The sequence below is a fragment of the Saccoglossus kowalevskii genome, chromosome 1 (assembly GCF_978046115.1).
Source record: "Saccoglossus kowalevskii chromosome 1, keSacKowa6.1, whole genome shotgun sequence".
NCBI classification, from domain to species: domain Eukaryota; kingdom Metazoa; phylum Hemichordata; class Enteropneusta; family Harrimaniidae; genus Saccoglossus; species Saccoglossus kowalevskii.
The window spans coordinates 3196599-3222757 of record NC_140641.1 but is presented as its reverse complement, the minus strand read 5'-3'; the positions used below and the strand labels follow the sequence as shown (position 1 = coordinate 3222757).

Here is a 26159-nt window from a genome sequence, read left to right as displayed (position 1 = left end):
AAAATATAAGAAATGGGTATATTCGCTGGATTTTATTTTAACTGAAACATTCCTTCAGCGAAAATAGCAAAAAAATGTTGCAAGCAAAAATAAAGTATTTTACAGTAATTAATTTATTCTGAGCATGCGCAGACGTTCTGTCAATGTTGCCGGGAGAGGTAATTTTTGATGAAAATCGTGAAAAAGACCCACTTGGAATTTTCAGATCTGGAAAAAAAATTACGTGCATACTCAGCAGAGACTTGTTCATCAACCTGCCAAGTTTCACTGATATCTGCTGTAGAATTTCTGAGAAAATGTTGGAGACCGAAATATGGACATAACCTGAATTATGAAGTAATTATATAATAATCTCTGAGTCAATCAGAAACTCGGATTCATGCCTTTGGGGAAAGTCCTGTTTGGACGCTCACATCGATTTTTTTTGTTTGGGAGAAAACTAAAACTAGTCGAAATTTTCGAATAAGAATAACCAGCAATTTTCAGTGAAGTCGAAATTTTTGAGGTGAATAAAATACTGATATCGGGCAAATAACCAGGTGAGCGAATTTCTTAGAGAGGCCGAAATTTTAGAATTTTTACAGTAACACAATATCTTTCTTTTCTTTTCTTTTCTTTTCTTTTCTTTTCTTTTCTTTTCTATTCTATTCTATTCTATTCTATTCTATTCTATTCTATTCTATTCTATTCTATTCTATTCTATTCTATTCTACTCGGTGTACTTAATCAAATCTTGTTCTTACCTTTGATTGTGTTCATGAATGGATTCTCCCATGCATACATCTTTATAAGTTTAATGCAGCTAAGCACTTCATTCATAAGTCTTACTCGCTTGTCAGTCATTTTGATGGATTTTACTCGAATCTTTTGGCTCAACACACCACTCATTGCCTTAAGAAAAACATACATACAAGTAATCACGTTTGATTCGTTGTAGTGTCAGTTGACATGATAAGACCCAGATTGGTGTATGTTGTCTAATAACATGATTGGAAGATCCAGGGTGATAAGATAACAAAGAATGGTGTATGGTGAGATGATAAGATAACAAAGAGTGGTGTATAGTGAGATGATAAGATAACAAAGAGTGGTGTATAGTGAGATGATAAGATAACAAAGAGTGGTGTATAGTGAGATGATAAGATGACAAAGAGTGGTGTATGGTGAGATGATAAGATAACAAAGAGTGGTGTATGGTGAGATGATAAGATAATAAAGAGTGGTGTATGGTGAGATGATAAGATAACAAAGAGTGGTGTATAGTGAGATGATAAGATAACAAAGAGTGGTGTATGGTGAGATGATAAGATAACAAAGAGTGGTGTATGGTGAGATGATAAGATAACAAAGAGTGGTGTATGGTGAGATGATAAGATAACAAAGAGTGGTGTATAGTGAGATAATAAGATAACAAAGAGTGGTGTATGGTGAGATAATAAGATGACAAAGAGTGGTGTATGGTGAGATGATAAGATAACAAAGAGTGGTGTATGGTGAGATGATAAGATAACAAAGAGTGGTGTATAGTGAGATGATAAGATAACAAAGAGTGGTGTATGGCGAGATGATAAGATAACAAAGAGTGGTGTATGGTGAGATGATAAGATAACAAAGAGTGGTGTATGGTGAGATGATAAGATAACAAAGAGTGGTGTATGGTGAGATAATAAGATAACAAAGAGTGGTGTATGATGGGATGATAAGATAACAAGTCATTGTCAATGACACGTCCCCGTTCCGTTCATATTTGAGTGACATATACATTCAAAGCAGATCATGACCGAAATGCACCTGCATATGTACAACACATTGTGCTAAATCTGAACAAAATCCATCCATGCATGACTGTGATCCGGTTCTGGAATTGTGAAAATACGTGATTTTGATGCATTTTCGGCCTTAAAATGGCCATCATTCCGCTATTGTTAAGCAGATCATGAAACAAATGCACATATCTATTTGTGACATGATGTACCATGTGTGTGTGAAGTTTGAACTTGATCAATCCAGACATGTCTTGGATACGGATCCAGAACTGAATTCTTTAACAAAATGGCCGCCAGTCGGCCATTTCGAACTTGATCCGAAAAAAAAAAAAGACGTGCATCAAGGTCCTATTATGTTTAATGTATGTACCAAATTTGAATGAAATCCGTCCATGCATAACTGAGATCCGGGTCCGGAATGGTGAAAATGTGCGATTTCAATGCATTTTCGGCCTTAAAGCGGCCGCCATTTGGCTATCGTTAATGAGATCATGCAACAAATGCACATACATATTTGTGACATGATGTACCTTGTGTGTGTGAAGTTTGAACTCGATCAATCCAAGCATGTCTCAGATACGGATCCAGAACTGAATTCTTTAAAACAAAATGGCCGCCAGTCGGCCATTTCGAACCCGATCCAAAAAAAAAATGACGTGCATCAAGGTCCTATTATGTTTAATGTATGTACTAAATTTGAACAAAATCCGTCCATGCATAACTGAGATCCGGGTCCGGAATGGTGAAAATGTGCGATTTTGATGCATTTTCGGCCTTAAAATGGCCGCTATTCGGCTATCGTTAATCGGATCATGATAAAAATGCATGTGCATATGTCCCATATAATGTGTGATGTATGAGTGAAGTTTGAACTTAATCGGTCTATGCATGTTCGAGATACAGGTGATCACGGACGCACGGACGGACGCACACAGTGCAAAACATAAGTCCCCGTTTTCGGACTGCGTCCGAACGGGGACTAACAAAGAGTGGTGTATGGTGAGATGATAAGATAACAAAGAGTGGTGTATGGTGAGATGATAAGATGACAAAGAGTGGTGTAAGGTGAGATGATAAGATGACAAAGAGTGGTGTATGGTGAGATGATAAGATAACAAACAAAGAGTGGTGTATGGTGAGATGATAAGATGACAAAGAGTGGTGTAAGGTGAGATGATAAGATAACAGAGTGGTGTATAGTGAGATGATAAGATAACAAAGAGTGGTGTATAGTGAGATGATAAGATGACAAAGAGTGGTGTATGGTGAGGTGATAAGATAACAAAGAGTGGTGTATGGTGAGATGATAAGATAACAAAGAGTGGTGTATAGTGAGATGATAAGATAACAAAGAGTGGTGTATGGTGAGATGATAAGATGACAAAGAGTGGTGTATGATGAGATGATAAGATAACAAAGAGTGGTGTATGGTGAGATGATAAGATAACAAAGAGTGGTGTATGGTGAGATATGAAAATATGAGAGGAAGGTAAAGAGTATTGTATAGTGATATGATTAAAAGATGTTGAAGTAAATAAATAAATAAATAAATAAATAAATAAATAAATAAATAAATAAATAAATAAATAAATAAATAAATAAATAAATAAAAATCTATCAATCCATTAATTTCATCTCAATAAGGGAAACATAACATAATTTATCTACTTATCAATTGAATAGTCAAGTGCTTACCTGCATTGGCCAGAAAACAAACAAAGCTATAAGTATTCCAACAAGACCAGACACTCCCATCAGTACAGTTACATAAATAATTGTCAACACTGCAAGTAATGTCATACCGAAAAGCAGAGGTGCAAAAATGTACAGTTCAAAATAGCGCTGGGCATCATTGGTACATAGGTTCACCAACTGGTAAGGAATGAAAAAATAAATTTGTGAGTAGACAGAATATACATCACATCACACACATGAAAATAATCTTAACATGTCTAGCTGTAGAGTACAACTCTATATATATATATATATATATTTAAACAGCTTTGATCTGCATGGTACATGTAATTAATGGGAAGGCAAGCAACATAGTAGATGATAATGTGTCACAGAGATAAATACAGCATACATGTAACTAATCACAACCATGTCTACTGTGATATTAAATATTAAAAAAACAATGATGTTATCAAGAACTAATTAACAATCAGGCAGTGATTTTGTTTTGCAAAACTTCTGTAAAAACTTCTGTGAAATTACATTTCCTTAAATATTAATTAATCAAATTACAATTACATAAAATTCAATAGAAATTCTTTAGATCATTTTGGTAAGGGTCATCAAATGGTAAATCAAAGAAAGCTTAGAAAGAACTCCCGTGTGATGAGAGTTTTGGAGACACATTAAAAATTAAATCAAAATTACTTATACTTGAGATATTGATGGAATAGCTGAAAACTAATTATGCAAATAAGGTAACTAATATGAACAGATTTAAGTGTAAAACTAATAACCCCTGCACAATGTACCAAGTTTCATTGAAATGTGATTAGAACCAAAAAAATATTAATTATTATGCTAATTAGAGAATTAATATGAACAGATTTTAACCCAAAATTAATCAGACTGTTTATTGTCCTAGAGCATTTATGTACCAAGTTTTATTCAAATGTGATGATCAATACTCGAGATATCAGTATTAATTAATTATGTTAATTAGGTGATTAAGAAGCATAAATATTTACCAAAAACTAATATGGTGCACAGTCTTAGGTTCATTGAAATGTGATGGGTACTCTTTAAAAGTTTCATTGAAATCCAATGAGTGGTTTTTAGACATCATAGAACAGCAAAAAATTAACTAACTATGCAAATTAGGTAATTAATAAGCACATTTATTTATCCCAAAATTAATCAGGTCTCTGCATAGTCCTAGAATATCTATGTCGCAAGTCTCATTGAAATGTGATCATTAGTACTTGAGATATCAGGTGAAAAGCTGAAAATTAATTAATTATGCTAATAAGGTGATTAATATGCACAAATTTTCACCCAAAAACTAATTAGGTCTCTGCACAGTCCTCAAGTAACTATGTACTAAGTTTCATTGAAACGTGATCATTACTACTCGAAATATCAAAAGCTGAAAATTAATTAATTATGCAAATTAGGTAATTAATATGTACTGATATTACCCTAAAAACTATCATGTATGTGCAGTGTCATATGACACCTATGTACCAAGTTTTATTGAAATGTTATGATTAGTACTTGAGATATCAGTGGAAAGCCGAAAATTGATTAAGCATTATGTAAATTAGGTAATTAATAATATTAACAGATTTTTACCCAAAACTAATCAAATCTGCACATTAGTTCAGAGCATCCATGTGCCAAGTTTCATTGAAATCCAATGAGTGGTTCTTCAAAAATCAGTGGAACAGTCATAGAACAGCTTAAAATCAGTTAATTATCATGCAAATTAGGTAATTAATATTCATAGATTTTTACCCAAAACTAATCAAATCTGCGCACTAGTTCAGAGCATCCATGTGCCAAATTTCATCAAAATCCAATGAGTGGTTGTTCAGATATCAGTGGAACAGTCTTGGAACAGCTAAAAATCAGCTAATTATCATGCAAATTAGGTAATTAATATTCATAGATTTTTACCAAAACCTAATCAATTCTGCGCATTATCCCAGAGCATCTATGTACCAAGTTTTACCAAAATTTGATTAGTGGTTCTTGAGATAACGGTGGAACAAAAAAAGTGACATACATACATACATACATACATACATACATACAGACATACAGACAGGGTAACTGCAAAGACTCCCTTTTGTGCTTCGCACACGGGAGTCAAACAGTGCATATGTAGAATGTATGGTGAGATTATAAGATATGAGATAAATGAAACAAGTCATTGAAAATGTTTGTAATCTTATTATCTCACCATACATCACTCTTTGTTATCTTATCATATCTCACCATACACCACTCTTTGTTATCTTATTAAAGTGGAGGGGTTGTTGCGAGCATGTCCTTGAAACTTAAGTCCCAAGTGGCAAATACAACAGATTGTTTATTTACATCAAATTGGAACATGTGTTGTGTGACGACCCCTCTAGTTTAAGACATAGCAAAGAGAAACATAGATCACAAGTGAAAGCATGTCCAAGTTATTACATTTTAAACAAACAAGATGGCCGCCAGTCAGCCATATTTGATCAAATTGCAAATTGAATTGACATGTATATGTATCCATTTATGACATGCTAAATATCAATGAAAATGATACATGGGTGACAGAGATATAGTAATATGGCCAAAAATAAAAACAGCTGTCTATCTTTGATTTGATTATGAAACAAAGTAACATGTATGATATATGTGCCAAAAACTGACAAAGATGCCACATTTAAAAAAAACAACAAGATGCCTGCCGGTCGGCCATGTTTGATCAAATTGCGAAAGAAATTGTCATGGACATGTATCCTAACATGTATAATCTATGTATCAAGTTTGAATGATAAGGCCACACTGATTTAATTATATGGATGACATCCTCTGAAGATCCCAAAACTAATGCGAGAGGGCGAAAAAAAAAAAAAAATTCGGCCAAAAAAAAAATGCTGCTAAAACCACAGGACTACGGAGCTATTATTACGAATTTAACCACAGTGTATCAAAAAAAAAACAACAAGTCTTTATTTGTAGGAGGCACATGCTGATGTACACATTTCGTACTGTATTACTGTCACAGGTATCATCATCTTTGATTTTGAAAAGGCAATAGGGTAAGGCAGATGTTAGCTTTGCCAAAGGCATATACATCAACTCAATAATAAAGAAAAAACTTACTGTGTTGTATTGGAAAAAAAATAATTAAAAATGAACAATAAGTTAGTCAACAGCAACCTGGAAATTAACTTCTTTGACATTCAAACTACAGCTTTTAAAGTGACACTTCAGATAGACTAAGTGTAGACACAAATGCTCAAGAACTACTTCAACTCTGTAACAAATTATAAGAGGCTTGATATTGAAAAAAAAAACACCAACAGAGAGTCAACAAAAATTATGTACATGTATCTTGATGAAAATGCGTCATATGATCAAAATATTACTGAATGTGTGTGCAAGCAAATTATCCGAATCAGAAAATGAAAAAAAAAAAATAAGAAGGAAATTTTCTTCACCCCGTAAGGGGACTTCGGCCAAGCAGCTTCTGCTGCTTTCGTTGCAGTTTTGTCGACTTCAATGCGGACAAAGCAACCGAACTGATTTGTCGCCTGACCGACTTTTAGACCACCATACACCTCAAGGCTCCACTCCTCTCCCATCTCTCTCATCATTGCAGAAGAAACGCGGGACAGCCACTCTGGACAATATGTTCTCAAAGTTGTCTGGGCGAAACTCGCTTGCCGCTACCGACCTCTCGTATAGCTGTAAAAACGTCTCCTTGGCCAATGTCAATTGCGTACCAATCTACAACAATCCCTCCGTTTCACCTCTGAACTTTTATGCTCACGTATGTTGGTGGTGTGGTCGCGATGTTGGACCATTTATGGCAAAATGTGCATGTTTTGAGGCAATCTCTTTCCCATAGGTCTTTGCGCTTTACATAACGCGCATCTAACTGTGCGGAGTTTGGTTTTGAGGTTGGCTGGTTCCCGCCTCAAGTGTCATGGCGTACCAAGCCACAAGAGGTCCGTCACTTTCTAGTTGCTTGTTCTATTTCCCTTGGTTTACCTGACGGCAGCACTTACGCTCGCGGCCGTTCAGGGGTTTCCTTTTACTTTCGAAAGTTGGGTGAATAAAAAACTGTTTCTTTTGTTATAAATGTTCACAGAAACAGCGAGGAATGTCAGAAACATCTCAAATGTGTAAATCTAAGCAGGCAGTATGTTTGAGCATGGCTTTATTGTAGTATTATAGACATGTTTACGCAGAACGGAACTTGGAATGTTTTCAAATTACGTCACCCAGTCACGTGCCTTCCGGCCGGAAAACCGGCCCAAATGGAACAATATGGCGATTATTCATTGACGCTGCAGTTCGGCGTCTTCTACACCGATCTGACGCATATCGCGCAAGGTGTGCCGGGAATTTGTTCGAAATTTCGAACGTTTCGAAGTCAATTGTCGATTGCCACGTATTTTACGGATATATTAAATCTTTTCAGAGACCTGTTTACTAAATAATGATAAATGAAACTTAGAAAACTTGTAAGAACAAACTGGGCCCAAATTGCGCAAATTGCAATAAGTTTACGCTGCTAGAGTCTGGTTCGGATGATTTTATTGCGCTCAAGGACGTTCCATTTTCGAACTAGTTGAAACCGGAAATAACGCAACTACTTTCGAACTTCAAACACAAATTTGATTATCGTTATTATGTGTTAGTTTCTGTTGTTTCAAAGATTGAATTATGTATGACAATAATATTTCACTCTATAAACAATATTTCACTAAAATATGTGATTCAAAGGCAACCCAAATTGTAAAAAGCAATATCAAGTTCCGCGTATAAACACTGTTGTAAAGAGGCGGCGGAGCGGAATTTTAGCCAAAATCGGCTAGTAAGGCGTCATATGACACAGGTTTGTGCTGGGACAGCGCTTCCGGTGACGACACAACGCTAGTTACCTGCCATTCTCTACCATCGGCCCCACGGACCGGAGGATGGCGCGTGACCCTTGTCACGCAGGATGGTTACCTGCGTCCTACCTACCATTCGCAAAGGACGCCGGGAACCAGCGAAGTTTTGAGGTAGTCCAAAACGAGTTTTACGACAAGTCGGCACTTTACGACAATATGAGTCGGCAAGTTCCGGACAGAAAACCGATCTGTGGAGACTCGTCTTAGGAGATTTTTTTTTTTTTTTTTTTTGAGAACAGGCGAAAACTAATGCGCGCGCGGATGTCATCCATAAAATTAAATCGATGTAGCCTAACCAACAAAGCATGTCCAAAATACAACATTTAAAAAAAACAATATGGCTGCCAGTCAGCCATTTTAAATCAAATCGCTAAACCATTGCATGTGCATATGTCCCAAATAAAGTACTAGGCACATGCAAAGAATGAACATACAACTGTAATCAGTCCAAAGGATTCTGAAATATGACTCCGGGCGGACGCACAGAGGGACGCACAGACGGACGAACGAAGACCGAATTATAAGCACTGTTTTCTTCGTCGGAACGGGACCAATAAAACTAACATGGCCACCACTCTTTTTGAACAATGTGACATGATCAGTAAACCCACTGCATGTTAGAATCAACCCTATGCCTGAGCAACAATAATTGACATGTATGTATAAATGTAAGTGTTGTTTCACATAATTTTAAATGAATAAAATTATTTGGCAATTGACATCAAACTGTACCTCTCCAACTGTCTTATTCTTTAAACTACGTAGTCTAATCATCTTGCGATATATTACCATCATGATGGCATTGCGAACTCGCACACCTGTCCTTGCCGAGAATGCAAAATATCCTGTTAATGACAAGATCCGAACTAATTCTGATATTGCCAGGTAAAATACCAATAACAGGCCATACTGTGAATTTGACTCAGGTTGCTGCAGATATTCCAATATGGTGCGAACCAAAATTCCCTAAATGCAAAAAAATAAAACACACACTCATTAAATCTCCAGAACAATATTTCGATATGTATGCATATCTAATTCAGTATATTTATAATTATATATATATATATATATAACACTTGTAAATGAGCCGGGTTTTAGCTCATCATCTGGTATAAAATATGTATCTGTCATGAGAGCCGGGATTCAGCTTATCATCTGGTGTATAATATGTATCTGTCATGAGAGCCGGGATTCAGCTCATCATCTGGTGTATAATATGTATCTGTCATGAGAGCCGGGATTCAGCTCATCATCTGGTGTATAATATGTATCTGTCATGAGAGCCGGGATTCAGCTCATCATCTGGTGTATAATATGTATCTGTCATGAGAGCCGGGATTCAGCTTATCATCTGGTATAAAATATGTATCTGTCATGAGAGCCAGGATTCAGCTCATCATCTGGTATAAAATATGTATCTGTCATGAGAGCCGGGATTCAGCTTATCATCTGGTGTATAATATGTATCTGTCATGAGAGCCGGGATTCAGCTCATCATCTGGTGTATAATATGTATCTGTCATGAGAGCCGGGATTCAGCTCATCATCTGGTGTATAATATGTATCTGTCATGAGAGCCGGGATTCAGCTCATCATCTGGTGTATAATATGTATCTGTCATGAGAGCCGGGATTCAGCTCATCATCTGGTGTATAATATGTATCTGTCATGAGAGCCAGGATTCAGCTCATCATCTGGTGTATAATATGTATCTGTCATGAGAGCCGGGATTCAGCTCATCATCTGGTGAATAATATGTATCTGTCATGAGAGCCGGGATTCAGCTCATCATCTGGTGTATAATATGTATCTGTCATGAGAGCCGGGATTCAGCTTATCATCTGGTGTATAATATGAATCTGTCATGAGAGCCGGGATTCAGCTCATCATCCAGTGTATAATATGAATCTGTCATGAGAGCCGGGATTCAGCTTATCATCTGGTGTATAATATGTATCTGTCATGAGAGCCGGGATTCAGCTTATCATCTGGTGTATAATATGTATCTGTCATGAGAGCCGGGATTCAGCTTATCATCTGGTGTATAATATGTATCTGTCATGAGAGCCGGGATTCAGCTTATCATCTGGTGTATAATATGAATCTGTCATGAGAGCCGGGATTCAGCTTATCATCTGGTGTATAATATGTATCTGTCATGAGAGCCGGGATTCAGCTTATCATCTGGTGTATAATATGTATCTGTCATGAGAGCCGGGATTCAGCTCATCATCCGGTGTATAATATGTATCTGTCATGAGAGCCGGGATTCAGCTCATCATCTGGTGTATAATATGAATCTGTCATGACAGCCAGGATTCAGCTTATCATCTGGTGTATAATATGAATCTGTCATGAGAGCCCGGATTCAGCTTATCATCTGGTGTATAATATGTATCTGTCATGAGAGCCGGGATTCAGCTCATCATCTGGTGTATAATATGAATCTGTCATGACAGCCAGGATTCAGCTCATCATCTGGTGTATAATATGTATCTGTCATGAGAGCCGGGATTCAGCTCATCATCTGGTGTATAATATGTATCTGTCATGAGAACCAGGATTCAGCTCATCATCTGGTGTATATTATATGTCTGCTGTGAGGGTACCCAACTCATACTTACAGCAGAAATTAGCATTGCAAATGGAAATAAAAGCTGTAGCAGTAATATTGCTAAGGCTCTTGTTCGTACAATCATAAATACGGCATCATTAAAATATGCTTTTTCTGGACCTTTTTTACTTAGAACTTCTTTCCAAGCCTTTTCCAGTCTGTGAAAGAAAAGAAGACACAAAGTTGCTGTTTGTTTACTGTTTTGAACTAGCAGCCTTTTGGCTGAGATAGCTTCGCTGTTAGCAATGCACATTTTAATTAGATGGAAAAATGATCACAAAATGAACAAATTTCAGATCATCTATGAACCAATAAAATTTCAATAAAATGTGATGATTATGCATATTATGCAAAACAGGCAATCAGTATGCTTGAATTTAATTCCAAAACTAATCATGTCGGCATAGGTAGAAAATCAAGGAATTGGTATGCATAGATTTCAACCCAAAACTAATTGTTATGGGGGCACAACTGTTTTATTATAATGTAATGATCAATTCTTAATGAATTTTGACCAGGGGTTTTGAAATAATGAGGCTGTACATCTATTCAACTACCAGCGTCACATCGCCAGCCGAGCTCTTGAGTTCAAGCCAGAAGCATGGGTCACCTATGACAAAGAATTCCGTCTAGATTACTCACGTTACCCTGGCCTACGGAACTGGAGTTTGCCTAACAACCAACTTGATTACAAATTCTGTCAACAAAAACTCCACCTGGTCATTCGAACATGTCCTGACTGTCATCAAAAAGGTCATACCAAACAGGAATACCAACGAAGCAGGAATCCTTATACATGGGTGAACGAATCTGCTGACAATTATAACAATATAGCGTGCCGTAATTTCAATCAAGATCGCTGCGAAACTTCATGCCGGTATAATCGTCTCCACATTTGTTCGTCTTGCCACTCTGCAGGCCACACTGCCACTAGCCACCGTGATACCGAGACGAAAAACCATCTTCCTTAATTTGGGGCCACTTGTGGTATGGTCTTCGAGTACGGTTTCACTGCGATAACATATCAGTCATCCAAATATGGAAAAAAGGCTCCTCATCATGTCCACAGATTATGCAACTTGTCCGACTGCTGTTCTTTACTGCAGCATCTACTAACTTTCATGTTGGGTCCCAACCAAAACTCCAGACCTGTGCACCCTCTCAACGGCTCCGATGTGCGACGTAGTCCCGTCAACCTCACACAACAAGCCTGCCACTACATCAACCTGAGCATTGCACCAGGTACACGACGGACATATCATGCGGGACAAACTCGCTATCTTCTATTCTGTCGCATGTATGGAATGAATCCTTATCCACTAACGCAACGCTCAACGATTCTGTTTATGACACACCTCGCAACGTCGTCACTTACCTATGGTACGCTAAAAGTTTACCTCGCAGCTATCATACGTGCACACATCGAAACTGGCTTCACCTCATCAATACTTCACTTCACTATGCAAGGCATTAAAAGACATTACGGCGTGCCAAATCGTGTAAAACTCCCAATCACCATTGCACTGATGCGAATTCTTAAGGACACCGTCGCAAACCATCCCACTATTTGCAACCATGACAAAGCTATGTTATGGTCTGCCTTCACACTGGCGTTCTTCGGCTTCTTGAGAGTCAGCGAATTTGACGCACCCGCGTCAACCACCTTCGACCCACAACGCACTTTACTGACGGCAGACATCACTTGCAACACAGACCTCGTCATTGCGCTCAAGGCTTCTAATACAGACCCATTCCGCCGGGGATGTAACATCATCATCGCACCCTCACAGTCATCGGTCTGCGCTGTGTAGGCATACCAGGCGTACAAAGCACTACATAGTTCCGTCGCTCACCTACCTGCATTCCAGTTCGCCAACAGTACTTTCCTCATGCGGCAAGCTGTTAGCAACCACATTCAAGACCTTCTCACTCACGCATCTGTGCCAGATGTTAACCGTTACACTACTCATAGTTTCCGCAGTGGTGCAGCCACGACAGCTGCCAACGCAAATCTCCCGGACTGGTTGATCAAGGCACTGGGCAGGTGGCTCAGCGACGCCTACCAGACCTACATTAGCACACCCCCCAGCATTATCCAATCAGGTCTGGGTCACTTGTCCATTGCTGACTGCTCTTCTTTTTACTGTATCTTCGTCATTTGTTTTGAGATTTCATTTCGTTTTCGCTACGTGTATTTGCAGTGGCTTTAGTTTAATGTTTTATCGGTCTAACCATGCTTTGTTTTATCTTATCGCGACAGACTTTGTAATTTTATCGGTCTCTTTAGCGTGTTTCTTTTTCTTATTTACAGTATGTTCGTTATGTTGCTGTGCAAGTTTTTCAATTTGTTTTTTTTTTGGTAAATTATCAGTTAGTTTTACTCTTCGTGTAAAGCCCATCTCCCGCAACACATCATCCTGCCTTTAAATTTGGGGGTTTCCACCACAGACCAAGCAGACTTTACACGGGTACCCACGCTGTCCATCCTCCTGGGGTTGTGAGTCTATCTGCAGGCTCCCGCCAGGAGGACGCCAGCCATGACGCCTGCCTGTACAGTCTCTGCTGGTGGAAGGTTGCAACCAGGTACCACGCGCTCAGCGTCATGATGCAATTCACAGGCGAGTCGCATCATGGAGCTGTTCGCTGCGACGCCTGCGTCAGCAATTCGCTCCCCCTTCCACTTTTGCCAAAACCTTGTGTATTGTGTCATTTATTGAAGCATTAATTATAATGTAATGATCAATTCTTAATGAAGTTTGACCAGGGGTTTTGAAATAATGGTGGATCAGAGAGAGTAAGAACAAAACTTCGCAACAAAGATGTCAAAAACTGAAAAAAAAACTATGGCTGATTACAAAACCAAGTTGCTGGCTGTCAAAAATATTTCTTTTAATGAATATAGTGGGCAATTAAAGTTTGTGTCTTCTGAATATTCTGTTTTGGTATTGATTGCTATGGACACACACACTTCCTGTGATGAATGTTGATTCCATTCACCTGGTAGAGTACCTGTATGTAAAATAGTTTGCCTGTAATAAGTTGTAATGCAAATGACCGACCTATCACTATGTATAGACTCGCATTCTATGCCATGCCTGAATCAAAGTGTCCTTGTGAATGCAGAATATATGCAATTATTGTTGTTATGTGAAAAAATATTTAGCAAATAAATATTGCCAACAGTCAGTGAAAGAGCAATGGCCTTAGAGGTCTAAGATTCTCAGTCAGCATCAAATGAGATTTTGAGATTTTGCTCACATAGGCTAAAAAGAGACAATATGCAAATGAGTTACTTAATATGTTTACACATGGCCCTAAAACTTATGTTTGCACATTAACCCATTACTTGTACGTACCAAATTTGCTAGGGTATATTATTGACGTATAGTATAGTATAGTATAGTATAACGTCATACAAAAGAAAATGTCAACACACCAAATATTGAGAAAATTAGTCATTTGGATTTAAAGTTATGTTCAAAAAGACTATTTATGTTTTTAAAAAAGAGTTTGAACTAATTCGGTCAATAAATTAGTTACACACATTTTCTGAATAAATGTAAATGAATGATGATATTCCGTTCTCTATGTATATGATGAAGAAATAAACATACATTACCAATGCAAACACTATATGCATACACACCTATATAGACAAAAGAGTTTCACTGTCATATAACAATGTATAAGTATTAAAAGCAAACTTGCTGATAAAGAACTACATCATTACAAAAATCTGATAGAAGTCCAACCTACCAATAAAACTTACCTAACGGCATTTGGTAAGGCACTGTCATATTTAGAACATTCAGGCATTTTTTTCATGGTCAGTTTATTCTTGTATGACAGATACATTATATGATTGAGCCAGTTAATTGTCATAAAAGACAAAAAGCCAATCTGTTCAAAAGGACTTCTTGATTTGTCTCTATAAAAACAAATATGCATAACAGATATGATGTATTTATAGTTATGTTGATTTGATATTGTTCATACTCATTCTACTTGCAAGTTTATTATCAGACTTTAATCCTGAGTATTGGTAACAATTTAAGTAATTGTCAGACTTTAACCCTGGTTATTGGTAACAATTTAAGTAATTATCAGACTTTAATCTTGGGTATTGGTAACAATTTAAGTAATTATCAAACTTTAATCCTAGGTATTGGTAACAATTTAAGTAATTATCAAACTTTAATCCTAGGTATTGGTAACAATTTAAGTAATTATCAAACTTTAATCCTAGGTATTGGTAACAATTTAAGTAATTATCAGACTTTAATCCAGGGTATTGGTAACAATTTAAGTAATTATCAAACTTTAATCCTGGGTATTGGTAACAATTTAAGTAATTATCAAACTTTAATCCTAGGTATTGGTAACAATTTAAGTAATTATCAAACTTTAATCCTAGGTATTGGTAACAATTTAAGTAATTATCAAACTTTAATCCTGGGTATTGGTAACAATTTAAGTAATTATCAGACTTTAATCCAGGGTATTGGTAACAATTTAAGTAATTATCAAACTTTAATCCTGGGTATTGGTAACAATTTAAGTAATTATCAAACTTTAATCCTAGGTATTGGTAACAATTTAAGTAATTATCAAACTTTAATCCTAGGTATTGGTAACAATTTAAGTAATTATCAAACTTTAATCCTAGGTATTGATAACAATTTAAGTAATTATCAAACTTTAATCCTGGGTATTGGTAACAATTTAAGTAATTATCAGACTTTAATCCAGGGTATTGGTAACAATTTAAGTAATTATCAAACTTTAATCCTGGGTATTGGTAACAATTTAAGTAATTATCAAACTTTAATCCTGGGTATTGGTAACAATTTAAGTAATTATCAGACTTTAATCCTGGGTATTGGTAACAATTTAAGTAATTATCAGACTTTAATCCTAGGTATTGGTAACAATTTAAGTAATTATCAGACTTTAATCTTGGGTATTGGTAACAATTTAAGTCATTATCAGACTTTAATCATGGGTATTGGTAACAATTTAAGTAATTATCAGACTTTAATCCTGGGTATTGGTAACAATTTAAGTAATTATCAGACTTTAATCTTGGGTATTGGTAACAATTTAAGTAATTATCAGACTTTAATCCTGGGTATTGGTAACAATTTAAGTAATTATCAGACTTTAATCCTGGGTATTGGTAACAATTTAAGTAATTATCAGACTTTAATCCTGGGTATTGGTAACAATTTAAGTAATTATCAGACTTTAATCCTGGGTATTGGTAACAATTTAAGTAATTATCAGACTTTAATCCTGGGTATTGGTAACAATTTAAGTAATTATCAGACTTTAATCCAGGGTATTGGTAACAATTTAAGTAATTAACAGACTTTAATCCTGGGTATTGGTAACAATTTAAGTAATTATCAGACTTTAATCCTGGGTATTGGTAACAATTTAAGTAATTATCAAACTTTAATCCTGGGTATTGGTAACAATTTAAGCAATTATCAGACTTTAATCCTGGGTATTGGTAACAATTTAAGTAATTATCAGACTTTAATCCAGGGTATTGGTAACAATTTAAGTAATTATCAGACTTTAATCCTGGGTATTGACCAGTATCAATTTAAGTAATTATCAGACTTTAATCTTGGGTATTGGTAACAATTTAAGTAATTATCAAACTTTAATCCTAGGTATTGGTAACAATTTAAGTAATTATCAAACTTTAATCCTGGGTATTGGTAACAATTTAAGTAATTATCAGACTTTAATCCAGGGTATTGGTAACAATTTAAGTAATTATCAGACTTTAATCCAGGGTATTGGTAACAATTTAAGTAATTATCAAACTTTAATCCTGGGTATTGGTAACAATTTAAGTAATTATCAAACTCTAATCCTGGGTATTGGTAACAATTTAAGTAATTATCAGACTTTAATCCTGGGTATTGGTAACAATTTAAGCAATTATCAGACTTTAATCCTGGGTATTGGTAACAATTTAAGCAATTATCAAACTTTAATCCTGGGTATTGGTAACAATTTAAGTAATTATCAAACTTTAATCCTGGGTATTGGTAACAATTTAAGTAATTATCAGACTTTAATCCTGGGTATTGGTAACAATTTAAGCAATTATCAGACTTTAATCTTGGGTATTGGTAACAATTTAAGCAATTATCAGACTTTAATCCAGGGTATTGGTAAAAATTTAAGTAATTATCAGACTTTAATCCAGGGTATTGGTAACAATTTAAGTAATTATCAGACTTTAATCTTGGGTATTGGTAACAATTTAAGTAATTATCAGACTTTAATCCAGGGTATTGGTCATAATTCAAGTAATTATCAGACTTTAATCCTGGATATTGGTAACAATTTAAGTAATTATCAGACTTTAATCCAGGATATTGGTAAAAATGTAAGTAATTATCAGACTTTAATCCTGGGTATTGGTAACAATTTAAGTAATTATCAGACTTTAATCCAGGGTATTGGTAACAAATTAAGTAATTATCAGACTTTAATCCAGGGTATTGGTAACAATTTAAGTAATTATCAGACTTTAATCTTGGGTATTGGTAACAATTTAAGTAATTATCAGACTTTAATCCTGGGTATTGGTAACAATTTAAGTAATTATCAGACTTTAATCCTGGGTATTGGTAACAATTTAAGTAATTATCAGACTTTAATCCTGGGTATTGGTAACAATTCAAGTAATTATCAGACTTTAATCCTGGGTATTGGTAACAATTTAAGTAATTATCAGACTTTAATCCTGGGTATTGGTAACAATTTAAGTAATTATCAGACTTTAATCCCGGGTATTGGTAACAATTTAAGTAATTATCAGACTTTAATCCTGGGTATTGGTAACAATTTAAGTAATTATCAGACTTTAAGCCTGGGTATTGGTAACAATTTAAGTAATTATCAGACTTTAATCCTGGGTATTGGTAACAATTTAAGTAATTATCAGACTTTAATCCTGGGTATTGGTAACAATTTAAGTAATTATCAGACTTTAATCCAGGGTATTGGTAACAATTTAAGTAATTATCAGACTTTAATCCTAGGTATTGGTAAAAATTTACATGTAAGTAATTATCAGACTTCTGTGCTCTCGCTGTCGCTCGCAAATGTCGTAAATTACGAAATTTGGACAAGATTTACGAACAAAATAAATATCTATTAGTAGGATTTACGAACACATTTTGTACAAAATACCCTCGCAAATCGCCCTCATTTAATTGTCAAGACTCGACTGTGATCATCACGCGTGTTACGGTTTGAGTGATTGCCATTTTAACAATGTCCCGTTACTTCTAAGATTGCAACAATTGTTACATGGTGATCGCGATCAACACGGAACTGCCACTGAATATGAATGTACTTTTCCACTCTAAATTTATTTTGGTGTCATCGCACATGCGTAGTTTAGTCGACATGTGTTTCAAGATACCCCGCAACTTTACTCTCAGTATGGGACGGTTTCATGTCGCCCTTATCAAACACGTGATTTGTTTATTTATTGAAAATGGAGACTACGTCAAAAAGGAGCAGACAACTGCTCGACGAGTATTTTTCACGACGAGATGGAGAAACCGCTAAATCGTGTTCAGAACCAGAAACCCATGGGTGTCCTAACCCTGACAGCACCAAGAAACGGAAAGTTGATGGTACTGCAGCACGATTTCAGAAATAATGGAAGGTTAGCTGCGGTTCCGTAGCTCTTTGGTGCGACATACAATCTAATTTTGCCCTACCAATTTCATTCGGACGTCTTGTTTTTATTTTTGTTGTATGTCGAACATGTCACGTAAATAATGCGGTCGGCAACATAGGGCTATGATTCCACAGCTAATGGAAGGTGAGACAATGTTAGCAAATCGATCGAAAAATACTATAATTTGTGTAACATTCTTATAGGCATTCTTAGCATTGAGATCGAGTTACAAGACCAACAGTTACTTTTTCACTTTAATTCAGAAATTTCGATGAAAATAATAGTCATTTTGTGTCGTCATAAACGTCAACATGCGGGTTTGCATGATGAGCACGGGAGATTACTTCATAATAATATTGATTGGCATAGAGTTTTTTTGTGAGAAATTTCCCGTGAAAATTTATTCACAGGATGACTTGTGTTCTAGGCAGTGAACTTAGTGAACTTTTGAATGATGACTATTTTCCCCACTGTTAACAATGTGAGTTTATCATGAATATGTTTAATTAATACTGAGTTATTCAAATAAAGGTTCTGGTGTCTACATTGCATATTTTGTTGTGATGTTTTGTTGTACCATCATAAATGGTACATTTTGTGGAGCAGACTGCCTAATTTGATGTCATGAAATTACACACAAAATTAGAGCTCAGGTTGCTACCAGCAAGCACCATTTTCAGCATGCTGTTCTTGTTTTCGGCGGACGACAGAGGGGACAGCTCCCTCTCCTTCTCTCTTCCCCGTTGTGCTCGGTCGCGGGAAAATGCTCCGCAGTTTCCAGACAAAGTTTACTAATACTTTTTTTTCTTGATTAGTAAATTTACTATTACCTAGCAAATTCCAGAGAGAGCCCAGGACTTTAATCCTGGGTATTGGTCATAATTCAAGTAATTATCAGACTTTAATCCTGGATATTGGTAACAATTTAAGTAATTATCAGACTTTAATCCAGGGTATTGGTAAAAATTTAAGTAATTATCAGACTTTAATCCTGGGTATTGGTAACAATTTAAGTAATTATCAGACTTTAATCCAGGGTATTGGTAACAATTTAAGTAATTATCAGACTTTAATCTTGGGTATTAGTAACAATTTAATTAATTATCAGACTTTAATCCAGGGTATTGGTCATAATTCAAGTAATTATCAGACTTTAATCCTGGATATTGGTAACAATTTAAGTAATTATCAGACTTTAATCCAGGGTATTGGTAAAAATTTAAGTAATTATCAGACTTTAATCCTGGGTATTGGTAACAATTTAAGTAATTATCAGACTTTAATCCAGGGTATTGGTAACAATTTAAGTAATTATCAGACTTTAATCTTGGGTATTGGTAACAATTTAAGTAATTATCAGACTTTAATCCTGGGTATTGGTAACAATTTAAGTAATTATCAGACTTTAATCCAGGGTATTGGTAACAATTTAAGTAATTATCAGACTTTAATCCTGGGTATTGGTAACAATTTAAGTAATTATCAGACTTTAATCCTGGGTATTGGTAACAATTTAAGTAATTATCAGACTTTAATCCTGGGTATTGGTAACAATTTAAGTAATTATCAGACTTTAATCCCGGGTATTGGTAACAATTTAAGGAATTATCAGACTTTAATCCTGGGTATTGGTAACAATTTAAGTAATTATCAGACTTTAATCCTGGGTATTAGTAAAAATTTAAGTAATTATCAGACTTTAATCCTGGGTATTGGTAACAATTTAAGTAATTATCAGACTTTAATCATGGGTATTGGTAGCAATTTAAGTAATTATCAGACTTTAGTAATAATCTTGGGTATTGGTAACAATTTAAGTAATTATCAGACTTATACCCTAGGCACTGGTAAACAATTTAAGTAATTATCAGACTTATACCCTAGAAATTGAAAATAGCATTTTCTTCAAATATGACAACATATTCATTAACTTGGAGAATTTAAGGTACCATCACAAAATAAACAATCAGAGAGTGAACCACCAATGTTACATTGAAAATGTAACTTGATACCAGAAAATAAGTAATATGAATAGCTCTGCTTGACTTTGAGGAGCTGAAAAATAAACATGCCTGAAAATATTTTTGTTGTCGTATTTTTGTTGTATTGCGGAAGACAAAAATGGCTCCCATCAAGGTGATCAAAACAAATTGACATGCATATGTACAGTACTACAGTACTCATTTCGCCCAACCTCCCGCCCGCTTCCGGATTTCGATCGCTTTTTTTTCGCTCGCTTTGTTCAATTCGACCGGACAATTCACGTTTTTTTTCCAACCGCGCAAATCCGAGAGTATCCGCTCGCATGCTCGCTTGCATGACAGCGCAACCACCCGCATTTACCTATTGTTTCATTTTGTTTTCATGATGCTAAAAGAAGAATGAATACAATCAGAAATTTATAGAACGACCGTTGAAAAAATACGGTGGATCACACTGCCATATAAAATTGGTAATAATACATACGCATAGTAATAATGTCCACCATAAACAAGATCGAACCAAACATGTGTAATCAAATGTGACACCACTGACACAGACAAAACTAATATGAAAAAAAAACATCTATTTTTGGTGGAGAACGAAAAATGTCTACTGTAGAGTACGATAATCGTCGAGTAACCGTGTGTAGAATGACGGTTGCCTTGCACGCATGGTTTGGGTTTAACGCGGGTCAAGTTGTAGTTATATAAATCCATGACACCTAGAACAATTGAAAAATATCTGCAGAAATAGTAAGTCTGTGAAAAAATAATTGCAAATGTAATGTCGGCCAGCGCCCATCTTACTTGTCCAAAGTTAATCGAAGCCGACATCAATGGAGATCGCGTTTTTTTAACTAGGCGGCTGGCAAGCGGACTAACACATTACATAAACTTGTTGAATTACAATTATGGTTTTTATTTTTGTGCCCAATGTCTCGTTATAAAATGAAGGACTCAAATTTTGCAGGGTATTTCCTTTTGCAAACTAAAATACTTCCATGTACGTAGTTCACTTACAGCCAAAACAAAGTCAGCTTGGACATTAAGTTGGGAGACGCGACAAAAAAAACGCTGCCAGTGATAGATTTCGTGAATAAAAGAACAAAATAAACACAATCAAAGGCGCCGACCACACACGTTGGAAATAAATACAATGCGTTGCTAAGAGGAATCGCGCATGCATCTCGACGACGTCTCCGGTCATGAGCAGGGTTTGCCGCGTCTTGGAAAAATTGAAGGATAAAAAATAATCAGTGTCGGGAACCATTTTCAATGTTTGTATGAAAAATCCCACGCGAAAGTTCGTTTTTTTTGCGTATCTTTAGGAATACTCAGTTACAAACACTATGGTACCTGAATCCCAATTAACTCATAAATCTGAATCGGTAAGGGTCAATTTCCTGCAATCCTTCAAGATAGCCTTGAGTGGAGATAAAATTTGCCTCCGAAAATCTTTCTAATGGTGACCTGGAAGATTACCATGATTGAGTGCCACAATTTCTGTTTTAAGATTTATTCGGTATAATAATACAAATGTTCACCCCAACAGAGGTTGACATACAGATTTAGCGACCCGAAGAGCTCATTGTCAACCGAGGCGAAGCACTACGATAAAGATTTTTCGTTCCCAATAAATAATAATAAAAAAAAGACTTCCCGTTCCCGACATTATGAAATTCTTTCGTCTTTTCTTGGGGGAAAACCCTGAAAAAAACGATTTTGACAAGATAATTTAGAAATTCATATTACGATTCATTCATAACGAAATGTTTTATTTTTATAATTACTGATTAAACACGAATATTACAGAAAAAAATAATTTGCTATATTATCTATATTTGTGCCTTTTATTTGTCTTGAATTGTGACTGAAAGGAGCTGGATGAAATTACAAACTATGTAGTGTGTTCGACAACTCATGTATGAACAATAACTTTAATAATAAATATGATTTTACTTGGTAAAAATATTGTATTTTTCTACATAAAAACAAAAAAATTTCACAATGTCGAAAACGGAAAGTCTTTATTACTATAGTGTTGTTGGTAATAGTTGAAAACATCCACGTGAACCTGCTCATATGAAATCGAAGGAGTCGCTGTTTTCAACAGCCGTGTACATCTAACTGCGCCATCGCTAAGTTTCCTTGGTGGACCACAAGTTCTGTTCCTTGTTTGCATGTTATCATGTTCACACAATTGCAGACATTATTTGTAAGGGTGCCCTTTGAAATGGCACATTTTCTCGATGTTTTAGCGAGTACTCCACGGGGTTTATGGCTGGTTCTAACATTAGCATAATTTTCCTTGAGTTCACTCATCGCTTTCCCACATGCATTTCTCGTTCTTTGCTGCTAAATTTGTTTGCATTCTAATATGTTGTTGTTTTTGTCTTTCTAAACATCAAGTTTATTTTTGATTGACATTCAACAAGATCGTTTGAATTTTGAATTTGATGACGGTTTGAATTTATCCACTTTTCCAGTGATCAATATTGCGTTTGAGTTGAGTTACTAGTAATTACAAGCCTGATTTATATTTTTCTTGCAGTGTTTCGTCAATGTATTAAATATAAATGCTTTGGGAAATAGCATAAGTATATTGTGTAAGTGAAAGAGTCTGATGAGACTGTGTCACAGCACGCTTTATTTATTTCAAACACGCGTGGTCGGCGCCTCTGATTTCGTTTATTTTGTATTTTTATTTTCGAAATGTATCACAGGTTGCTTTTGTTTTGTTTTATGTTTTCCTCTCTTTCATTTTTGGTCCGGCAGCTGCCAATCCAATAATTCGCCGCCGCATGTACTCAGACTTGTAAGCGATTAATCATCACAGTCATTATACTAGTAGATTTGTAGAAATTCAGCTATGCAATGATTATATGTGCAGTTTTGTTTTGCCCACCCAGACACGAGCAAAAGTTAACCCGATAGATTTTCTGAACTACAGCATTTGTATTACTTATGCGTTCGCAAATAACAAAGTGTCAAATTATTTTGAGCGCCGTTCGGAATAAATTTAGACAAAATCACACACACACAACACACAAATACTAGTACTCAATACATATCTCGATTGATTGACCAGTTATATAGCTGCTTGAACTACGCACACAAGGACGTAAATATGTAAATACAGGTCACAGTTAGACTTGCATAGCAAACGTTACAATGTGTCAAGTGATTTGAAGGCGTCTTTGTCCCCCTTCCCAATACAGAGAAGCAATACGCGTTGTATTTTGAATCATCATTAAAACCTAAATTTGTTACAAATAAAAACGTAAGTTTATAGATACAATGTACGATCATGGTTAACCCAGCAGTCAGTTGGCGAGCGGATGATGTTTCTGAAGCCAGCCATAGCAAGAGCGAGCGAACAAAAGCGAGCGAGCGAGCGGAAAAAAAGCGGTCGGTTTCCGGTCGGAAATTAAGCGATCGAAAAAAAAAGCAATAAAAGCGGAGGTTGGGCGGAATGAGTACTGTATTCTTTGTTTTTGTACCACCTTTAAACAAAATGTCTACGTAGTAATTCTTCTTTAGTATGTAAGCCATTATCAAATGTGTCTGTTTATTATAAAAAGTATTTGATACTCACATTTTCTTTGCTCGTATTGGTATCAATAGTTTCATTGACTGTGTGTATTTTCCCTTTCTTATCTTTCTTGCTTCATCTTCACTACCCTTATCATCAAGAACAATTTCAGTAAATTCTTCTTGTTCATCACTGATAGTTCTTGGTTCATTTTGAGTTGGTAAAAATCCCACTTTCACATCATCTACAGTTTCTCCTCGTGATGGAGATAACTTCTCTTTATTTTCATCAATTAGAACACAACTTTCATTCAAAGAGTCAACACGATCCACACTACCACTGGATAAATGTATTGGTGAGAAATCAGAGTGACTCGCATCAAGAGACTTTTCCATCACATCATTTCTCTTTTCTTTATCCACTGCTGACTTGATCTTATCATCACAACCATCAACTTTGGTATTCAACAATTTTTCATTATCTCGATCATTATCACTGATGATTCCTTCAGCATCAGTAATATATACTGATCGGTCATCTGTTTTGCCATGATTGTCATCATCACTAGTGTCTTTCAGTACATCACTGATCATTTTTGCATCATCATTACCAATTACTGATTTGTCATCCACTACAGCATTACCATTTCCATCATCACTGGTGTTTTTAATTTCATCATCTTTGTTCATACTATATTTTACATCAGTTTCTAAATTATTCATATCATCACCTGTATCACTGCTGATGTCTTCCATTTCACCTCACTGGTTGTTATCTGGAAAAAAAAAATGTAGAATTTATTATACATGTATACCGCCTATATGAGTGTAACATGTATGTCACATATACTACCTGAAAGCAAAGATAAACTCAGTAACTATGGTCTTTCTGGTTGTATGTTTACAACACAGCTATTGATCATCATTTACATATTCATTTTATCAGTCATAGTTACAATGTATGGTACAATAACAACATTTATTCAAATTTATTCATTTAATGAACAAACCATGCATGGCACAGTCCCTGTTAGATATCAAATTTAATATTTATAGTTTTGTTTATAGTAATATAGTTGGAACATAAACATGTCAGAGATATGGATCCAAAAGATGATGCTTGATTATGATGATTTTTTAATAACATTAAAATGATTGACATCTTGATCTGAAAAATAAAATGACATGCATCAGGAACCCATAATCTCTAATGTATGTACCAAGTTTGAACAAAATCCATCCATAAACGCCAAGATCCAGTTCTGGAATGCCAGAAATGCTTGATTTTTTAGCACAAAAATGGCTGCCATTTGGCCATTTTGAATCAGATAGTCAAAGCAATATATCTATGTCATGATGTATAATGAATATATAAAAGCATGGCAGAGATATGGCATTAGAACTGCATTCATTAGAACAAAATGGCTGCCAGTCAGCCATTTTCAATCTTATCTGAAAAACAAAATGACATGCATCAAGATCCCATAATGTAATGTATGTACCAAGTTTAAACAAAAATCCTGTTTTGGGACTGCATTTAATTCTTATTGAATTTTAATACAATAGTACCAGTAGCAAGATAGCAAAAAGAAACCAGACGCCTTTCACCAGAGGATATGGCATTTCTCATATTTGCATCATTATATGTAACATTTCAATAACTAGAAATATCAAGCATTTTCAGCTCCACTAGAAGACTGTGATAAGCCCCTGAATTTCACAAACCCACATCTTACTATTTCTGTCTTCCTTGTCAACATAATAGAATAGTGGCAACTATACTCACAGCACTGAGCTTGACTCTGTAACAAGATGCAAGTTCAGTTTCCAGCACACTGTAAATTTTTGTTGTCAACAAAAGTTGCAGCACATCACTGTTAAAAAGTCTCCATTTATTTGTTTGGTCATTTATATTGGCATGAGTGT

At 35.5% G+C, this 26159-nt stretch overlaps 1 protein-coding gene across 1 annotated transcript in view; it reads right to left on the bottom strand.

Annotated features, from left to right (window-relative positions):
- Window positions 1-26159, bottom strand: part of LOC100368478 (uncharacterized) — a 106664-nt gene that overhangs the window by 75860 nt on the left and 4645 nt on the right. The window contains exons 2-7 of the mRNA XM_085502910.1: window positions 24298-25009; window positions 14776-14934; window positions 11017-11164; window positions 9122-9355; window positions 3462-3638; window positions 744-891 (exon numbers count right to left, since the gene is read on the bottom strand). Of these exons, the coding sequence (XP_085359036.1) occupies window positions 744-891; window positions 3462-3638; window positions 9122-9355; window positions 11017-11164; window positions 14776-14934; window positions 24298-24989 (1558 nt within the window). The 5' untranslated portion in view covers window positions 24990-25009. The remainder of the gene's footprint in view (window positions 1-743; window positions 892-3461; window positions 3639-9121; window positions 9356-11016; window positions 11165-14775; window positions 14935-24297; window positions 25010-26159) is intronic.